The sequence below is a fragment of the Phyllostomus discolor genome, chromosome 4 (genome assembly GCF_004126475.2).
Source record: "Phyllostomus discolor isolate MPI-MPIP mPhyDis1 chromosome 4, mPhyDis1.pri.v3, whole genome shotgun sequence".
NCBI lineage: Eukaryota > Metazoa > Chordata > Mammalia > Chiroptera > Phyllostomidae > Phyllostomus > Phyllostomus discolor.
In genome coordinates, this window is record NC_040906.2 from 195,634,800 (window position 1) to 195,643,759 (window position 8,960).

General features: G+C 38.7%; 1 protein-coding gene across 7 annotated transcripts in view; it reads left to right on the forward strand.

The window, feature by feature from the left end:
- The window catches only part of STXBP5 (syntaxin binding protein 5), a 131,351-nt gene extending 125,486 nt beyond the window's left edge, over positions 1-5,865 (forward strand). For all 7 annotated transcript variants that reach the window (XM_036024858.1, XM_028508813.2, XM_036024859.1 and 4 more), the window contains one exon: positions 276-5,865. In XM_036024858.1, the coding sequence (XP_035880751.1) occupies positions 276-317 (42 nt within the window). In that variant the 3' untranslated portion in view covers positions 318-5,865. The remainder of the gene's footprint in view (positions 1-275) is intronic.
- The last annotated feature ends 3,095 nt before the right edge of the window (positions 5,866-8,960 follow it).

The window sequence follows — 8,960 nt, forward strand, 5'->3', positions numbered from 1 at the left end:
AACCCACAACCTTGGAATATCAGGACAACGCTCTAACCAACTGAGCTGCCTGGCTGGGGACTGGGCTGGTCCTTAATAGTTATGGACTTTGTTTCTCTAAATGAAATAGTTCTTACTGCTTTCATTTTAAATTGATTTGAAGTAAACTATAGTAACACTACAGAATGTTTCAGAATGATATAATGTTTCAGAAAAATAGAGCAATCGGTTATAACTTACAAATATTGTTGTTCTGTCATTTCTAAAACATGCTTTTCGTGTTTTCTCTCCTTTAGATGATGCTGAAATACAAAGATAAGAAGTGGTACCAGTTCTGACCCCCAGAAATCCAACTCAGTCCAACTTCAGCCAAAAGGAAAAAGAATTTTCCTTTTTAATTTCATTGATTTTACTTTAGGAAAGTTAACATTGAAGGATACTCATCACCGGATGCTGTTCTTTCCTAGCACAACCGCGCACTCTTTTACCTCGGTCATGTGGCTGTAACTGCGGAGTGCTCCCAGCGCTCGGCGTGTGCCCGCTGCGAGATGACAGTTCGGGAACTACGCAGGTCGCACGTTGCAGACGAAGACCCCGAGGGGGATGTTGAGGGACGCGGCAGGGACCCTCCCTGGGTCAGCCCAGTGCTGAGCTTTCACACGCCACGCGGTCTGTGCCGTGTGTCCGCGGCCGTCAGTGTTGACCCCGGAGGGAGCGGCTGCGCATGGGGAGCGCGGAACCTGGGGCGTTGCGTGCGCCCCACCGACTGCACCGCGCACGGCTGTCGTGGGCTTCCCCTGCCTTCCACCCACGGGTCATCAGTGTCATTAGTGAAAACGGAGCAAACTGTTCCTTACCATATCTCTAGACGGACGCGCTGAACGGTGGGCTTTAAATAATAAAAACATACACAGCGTTGACTTGTGTATGGGCTACTCTTGGATTCTTGTTCTTGTACACTTGTGTTTAGTCCATATTTTGTCAAAAGCAAAACAAGGTGATACATCACTTTTCATTGAAAAGAAAAGTGTAGAGCATGACTGAACTGCTCATCATTCTGGGAGTTTCCATGTAGTGGCTACGCGGTGTGGGAAGCGAGAAAAACCTCCCTTGTGGTGAGGAGAATACTTCAATGTCCCTTGTCCTCGTCCTCATTACTTCAGCGCAAGGCGGATTTGCCCAAAATAGTTACTGGTTAAATTTGTAGAAGTGTTGAGATTGGCTAAGTTTTTAATTTTGCTTGAATTTTTATAAGATGTTTAACCAAATGTACCTTTGCATTATTTAATTAAATTGCTTAAAAACTGTTTCATTATTTCAGTAAAGTGCTCAGCTCCCTTTTTAAGACGCCCTTGATTTGCTCACAGTTCCAGCACACAGCACACTCAGGTGATGAGCCGACTCAATCTTAGCGCACATGCTGCCGCATGGAAAATCAAAGCATCTCTTGTCAGCAGTTACCTATATAAAGCCTAGTCTGATGACCTACAAAATACTTTCTGTAGAAATATACTATACATGTCCTTTGAAGGTTTTAAGAAGCCAAAGCAAAGGAAAATACGTGCATTTTTGTAACTAAATTATTTCTGTATTGGAATAAAATGCAAATGAGACCATCAGAGGACAGTAAACGATCGGTCCCTAAAACAGCATTGCAGACAGGAAGGAGAACTCGGCAGACCTTGGAAATAAGTGATCTCGCAACGCAGGCACCTGAGGTTGTCCCGGATTGTTATTAACATGACACAGGAAGAGCAAAATAGCAGCATTACTCTTAATGAAATTCAAACATTTTCTTCTATAAAACGTTGTTGAAAACCATTTCCTTTTTTTCACGGAGACAATCAGAGCACAACCTGGTAGCAAACACAGCGGTGGTCTCTCTCTCTGTGCCGTGCGGTCACTGCGTGCCTGTCCCTGCAGCCCACCTCGCTTCCGTGCAGTCTGTCCCGCGTCTGTCCCTCCTTCCTCTTTCCATCCGTGAAGCCTTTTTGTTTACATTGTACAACGTGCACTACGGATTCAAAAGTTTACATTAAAATTTGCTTTAACGTCATTAGAGAGGAACTAAATATGTGTGATAGTGATCATTGATAAAGCCAAAAGAAATATTTTAAAAACACAGTACTTTTCAGAAGTTTTTGAATTTGTAGAAAGTATCAATAACATTTGTTTCATTAATGTCAGTTGTATGATGAACACTCAGCCATTTACAAATGGCTTACTTTGTATTGTGTATTATCTAATAAACCCATTGTTCATATGTCACAGGAAGTATTAGGCCCTTTTTTAAAGGTATGGTTACAGACTGGGAGTTGAGAAGCACTAAATAAAGTGATATGTTGGTTGATTACCCATTCTTGTGGAAGGGCATATTAGCCGTAATTATTTAATTTGCTATGTTGTGTTAATTGTATATCCATTTATTTTTTACTGCCATTTTTCCTGTTGTATATAAAATGAACCAATCTTGTAATTATTTTCAAATAGAGAAGTAGATACGTTTACCTGAGATGGATTTTATAAGAAAATTTTAAACCAGTATTTTGGGTTATTTTATTTCATTTTTAAATTAATCTGCAAATTATGCACAGCACACTAGAAACTTAGGATTAGAAAGCTTAAGTATTTTTGAAAATAGGAAATAAACTTCTCGAAGTTATACTTGATTCAGTCTGTAGATAAGAGACAGTCTGCAGGAATAACTAACCCAGGGAATTTATTGTAATTTGAGAGATAACATCTCTATTTTTTTCTTTGTAAATGCAGAAATAGTCACCAGCAGGCCAAGATTTCAGGAAAACAAACCAAAAAAGTCAAAATAGAAAATATTAGAAAAATGAAAGATTATGTGTGCTTCCTTGCATTTGTCCTTGGCTCTAAAATCATTGAAGTATTCATTGATTAGCAGTTTGTGAATAGCAAGTGGTTCCCTTCTATGTATCACATACCCAGTTCATTTCACTCTTCAGACTGAAATCCATATGTACTTGCTTAGAAAGTTCATTGAAATCTTATATTCTGACAGATTCTGTATATTATAGCCACTTGAAGTTTTGCATCATCTTAATCCCCTTGGTTTGCATTTCAATTGTACAAAGTATTTCCAAAAATGGTTATGGATATAAAACCGAGCTATTGCTAACTTAATTTGATTTTTATGTGGATGTGAAAAAATGCTGCTTACTTGTCTATGTCGTGTAGTATATTAGTTTAAGTATAGTACTTTAAAGAAAGAAGCATTTCTTTTTGCTTAGAACTTCTTAATTGTAGGTACCGCTGAAGTTATTTCATGTAGATATTGTGAGTGTTTTAAACAAGTCTGAAAGTGTTCCATCCTTTTAGGTTCCAAGGGGTGGTGGGGAGACAGCTGAGGAAAGGAAAAACGTGTGCAAGACACCCCGGAGTTCAAAGTTTTCCCCTGAGTTCTGTATTCCATATACGTTCTGCTTGAGGCGTTTTCTCACGTGACATTAGGAAAGCTATATCCAAAGGTAAATTTTTTGTGGCAAAGATTTATTTTACATTTTAACTTTTGGGATTTTGTTTATTTGGTTTTTTCAAAATAAAGAGCACTGAACTTTAAACTTGAATTTTTTCTGCACTTTTTTAGGTAATGAAAACTTTTTATCATCATTTAATCCACATTTCTCAGTTCCAATCAAGTGACACATATGTAGAAAACATACCAAAATCATGAATATGCTGCTAGCTGCACCTGAAACAATCAAACTGATCATAGTTTTAAAACCTTGAATAGGTTTTTATATCGTTTTCAAGCATAAAGTAGTAAAATCATTTGCTGTATGTTCCGGTGTTCTAGGTTTTAAATTTCTGCAACACTTTCAGATTTGTTTTCAGATCATACAGTAACATGTTATATTTATACATACTGCTAGAGAATATACTTTTAGTTTTAAAATGGAATTTTTATAAATGTACTCTTTAATTTTAACAATGGTGAACTTGTTAAGTTTAAGTCAAAGTACTTAAAAAGTATGTATATTATCCATACAAAAAGTTATGTTTTACGCTTATAGTAAGAAATACTGGTATCTCATATCGAGATACAATTAATTTTAAAGTATCATACATCATTTGGAAGTCTTCACACGTGACAGGAAAGATATTATGGTTTTAAAACCCTCTATTGAGCGTTTTCAAATATTCATCTTATTTTGGGGAAAATACCCACAATAATCATTGCAAAATCTTTCTCAATAGCTACAGCTTGCTGTTGGATGCTTACCTTACCTATTGTTTTAAAATATATATATTTAAAATAGTTTTCCAGGTATTTTCTTCTACCTTTTTTAAAAATAAATTTCCAAAAATGAAAACAGAGTTTATGTATTTTTGTCAATGAAGGTTTTTATTTTGTAGTTTATAGAATTTGTTCCTTATCAGTTTGATACTTGATCAATATTCCTAGAATTTTTAATCTGTATTTAGTTTGAAAAAGAGCACTCCTGTATCTTATGTGTCCTCCCCCCCCCCCATTTAGGGTCTTTGTTCTGTTGGATTGAAATTTATGCCCATAATTATTTTTAATTTAAAAGTGAATGTGAGGATGCTATTTACAGCTTTTGTTGATTATATGTTTCATCACTCCAATTTCTTGTAAAGTGCTATGGGGATTATTTTTCCTGTGAATAGTAATGATCCTAACTACTGCCACAGACATTTTAAAGGTCCCTGGGCAGAAAATAGTTGTAACAACAACAAAAATTAAAGGGAAAACTTCAGCTTACCTTTCTTGGCTGAATTAAATAGTTTTAATAACTTCCCAATTGTCAGGGTTATAACATGGCTTTCTTCAGTTGTTAATACAGTCCAAAACTATTAGTTCACTTATAAGTTGAGTACAGTAGTCCAGGGCTACATTTAATTACTCTTTTTGTTACACTCTTTACATCAGAAAAATCATGAATGTCAGCTTTGCCAGTATTTCACCACGAGGTTCATAGTTGAAGCTGAATTTTATCGTGTGTGACATGTGAATAAATCAGTATTGTAGGCTGTTCTGCTCAGGCATTTCCGAGGGACAGAGGCTAATGGCCATGGAATCCTACTCATTTGGGAGTTTCATTTTTTAAAAAAATACTTTTTGCTATTCGTGTTGTTGTGTCGTTTGAACTTTGCTTCACCTGGAGACAATGTAAGGAGTTGACAACAGACTCAGACCAATAGGAAACAATGTAAAGAGGATAAATCATGTTTTAAATTTTTTAATTAACTTTTTTTTTGTAAATAAATGGTACTGTGATACTTTAGGTGTGACCTCTGCTTAACACGGTAGTTAGAAGCAGAAAAACATTTTGCTTTCTAGTTATACTATTGGTTCCTTGTGAATGCATCACCAAAGCAATTAAAACAAGAGCAAGATTACGTTCTCCTCTCGCGCAGGGGCCAGCATGCGTGGTGTAGAGCTCTAGCTTGTGCTCGCCTGAAGCTGTACGTGCAGGTGGTGTTCCGTGGCTGCACTTGACTTACTTATTTTGATATATATCTTGCTCAGTCCAGTAACTGTCTCAAAGGTGATTGCTGGCATATGCATTTTAAGTACGGTTTAAAAAAAAAAGACCCATCTGTGTACTATTTCATTTTAAAAAACATCCAGAAAGCAGTATTGCAGACACTAAAAATGTGTTAAACTTTGTAGTTATTTTGCATTCCTGTACTTTACAAACTGTCATCACAGCAAAAGGTTTAAAATTAGGTAATGAAATATTTTTGTAAATAAATACCATGAAGCTGGTATTTTAAAAATGTACTATAAATTAATGTTTCTGGAAAATGTTCATATATATGTATATGAATGTCTCTTTATGCTGAAGGGCTCTGATTGGGCAAAAATAAAATACTCTAATCTCTCCTGAAACTAAATAAGCCCTTTTTTCTGGAGGATTTGTTTTAATTATTTTTTTTCTCTGAATTGTGAAAGTGACCCATTAGTTTAACATAGGCAAAGGGAAAGCCAAATTAATCAAGTGATTCAAGTAAGACCAGCTATATTTTTCTTAACTATCTGGACTTTGTGATTGGGCGGGAGCCCAGTAGGGGATGAGAGTCATAGGCACTGATTGTGAATGAACACTTCTCGGCTCGCCCCGTGTGTACAGCAGTGGCCCCTGAGCACCTTCGCGGGTGCGGGTTCAGATTCCAGGCATGCGCGGTGGGGTCTGTCTGCATCTCATATAAGCTCCCAGGTACAATTCAGACCCCGCTGGTCCATGGAGCGTACTTGGAGGCTGTAGGTACTTGCTAGTTAATACCATCAGCATCAGCGTCCAATCACTTGTACCAAAAGTGAACATCACGTGAACTGGCCTAAAGTTATGTAACTTGAAGTGGGTTTTCATTGCATTTCAGAATAAGGGATACCGTAATTCTCATGAAGTCAAAGGTTGATTTGGTGTTGAGCTCTAGAGTGTACCGCCGCCCACACGGTGGAGGTTGTGCCTCACCTCACAGCCGAAGTGTCTGCCAGGAGCTTACAGCACCCTGTGCCGAGGGAAAACCAGACCTGGCCGAGGTTAGTTTCCATGTTAGATACTTTCTACCTCGGGAGTTATTAAACGCTAAGATACAGAACAAACAAAATATTCCACTATTTGTTGTAATGATGTAGGTCATTTGGCGCAGCGACCTGGTTTATTATCAAAAGAAATTTTAGTATTTTTCTAGAAAATATAGGCATAAAATGATAAAAATTTAAAAACCAAGGGATTGTCAGCATGCCTCTAGCTTTCCAAAGAAACAGTTTGGGTGTGTTCTGTGTAAATGGGACAGTGGACCCACTGTTTTTAGAAATATATTTGTCATTGTAACAATGTCAATTGGCAAATTTTGTTTCCCATTATTTAAAAAACAGCATGATTTGTATGTCAACATACTTTTTTATTTTTTGTAAAATATGGTCTTTTAAAGAAAAGACTTCTAAGTCTTTTTTTTTCAATTTTTACTTGTCTAATATCAATACTATGTATTCTAGTCACTCAAAACTTAATGGAAATATTCAGACCTTTAGTTTCATTCACATTTAATTTTATGTGATTTTAAAAAAACAAAACCTGCCCTGGCTGGTGTGGCTCAGTGGATTGAGTGCTGGCCTGAGAACCAAAGGGTCACCAGTTCAATTCCCAGTCAGGGCACATGCCTGGGTTGTGGGCTGGGTCCCCAGTAGGGGGTATGCAAGAGGCAGCTACACATGGATGTTTCCCTCCCTCCCTTCCCCTCTCTAAAAATAAATAAGTAAAATCTTTATAAAACAAAACCCCTGCAGACTTTCATAACTACCTTTAAAAACAACATAATAGTAAGACATTTAATTAATGAAAGCAAACTGTGAGATAATACAGGAACTGTTACCAGCAAAGGAAGCTAAATAAGGGTGAGGACTTCGTTTAAATACTAAACTCAAGTTCTTTATGTCCTTGTCTGTGGCAGACCCAGAGTAACGCTGCCCCCCGCAGGTGGCCTGGGGGACAGTGGACCAGCACGTTACTGTTACAGACTGGCTGCCTGCGTGTCTCCTCCCACACAGGAGACCCCTGTGCGTCTCTCCTGGCCTGACTTCATCTCTGAGTCTTTCTTCCCCACTTTCTCATCTCTCTCCCTCTCGCCTCCCTCCATTTCAGCCCTGTCTCCATCCCTGATGCCTCTCCCTAAGTAGCTTTACTCTTTAGTAATTATCATTTAAACCAAACACATGTGTTTGCAAATTTGGGGTGGGGGTGGATATTATAATTCTTTGTTTCTCAGGTACCCCTAAATATTGAGTGGATTTGTAACTTTTATAAACAGCAATGCAATCTCTACTCATTGTTGTAACCTCCAGGCCTTCAAAATCTCAGCAAATAAAGCGAAAACAATGTAGTGCCCAGACCACCTGTGCCGAGCAGAGATTGTTAGTGTTGGCACTGACCCTGTGACTCGAGAGGGGGCGCTGTGCTGGCAGCCCCTGGTCCGGCCCTCACACCTCCCCTGGGGCATTTAACCAGACGATGGTTTCACTTCCAAGTTCAAAGAGTCCAAGGAATCATTGGCATTGTGTGGGTATAAAAATTAGGAGAGCACACTTCAGAAAACAGCGCTTCATGTTCCTCTAACAATAAGGTCACTACAGATACCACTAGTCTATACTCTGGTTCTCAAACTTGAACACGGAATCTCCTGGGAACCTTGTTAAAACTCAGACTGCTGGGCCACCCCCCCTCCAGAAGTTACTACTCAGGAAGTCCGGAGTGGGCCCAAAAGTCGGTCCTTTTAACGAGCTTGAACAAGTTGGCACAGAAGGGGCTGGTCCACAGACCAGGCTCTGAGAATCCTGATCCGGAGCGATGCCCTAGGACTGGTGTCCCCTTGCTATCACAGGTATTTCGGGTGTTTTCCCTACTATCATCTAATGAAGTTTATAGATAATATATGTGCCTATATGTGCATTTTTTTAAAGCTTGATATGTCTTAATATACCAGAGATGTGAAATGAGCATGATTAATAATTTTTAAAATCTATTTAAATATATAAATTCTAAGGTCAGGCATTAGAACAAAAAAAATGCACACGAATTTCCAAAACACCCCCAACAGAGCGATCTCTCCCTCTGCTCTCGCTCCCCTTCCAGCTGGCCCTCACCTGCCCCTCTGCGCATGAGCCGCTGGCCCGGAGAAGGCAGCGGCATCTGTGCACCTCCAGAGCGGCTGTCAAAAATACCTGCAGAAATCACATGCCGTGCTGTGTATAAGAAAGCGTGGAAAAGAAGTCTAGACTGCTCAAAAGCTAGTTTGGTTTGTTTGTTTGTTTTTAGTATAGTTTCATTAATTCCTCTTATGTGTTCACATTCTCTTTTTAAATTGGATCCATGCTTTTGAACTAGTCAGAGTGGATGCCATAGTCAGGACTTTGTGCTTTTGTGCCTGATGCTCAGGAACCTTGATACCCGATGTGGTCCTCGTAACAAACACTCCGCTTGGTGGGG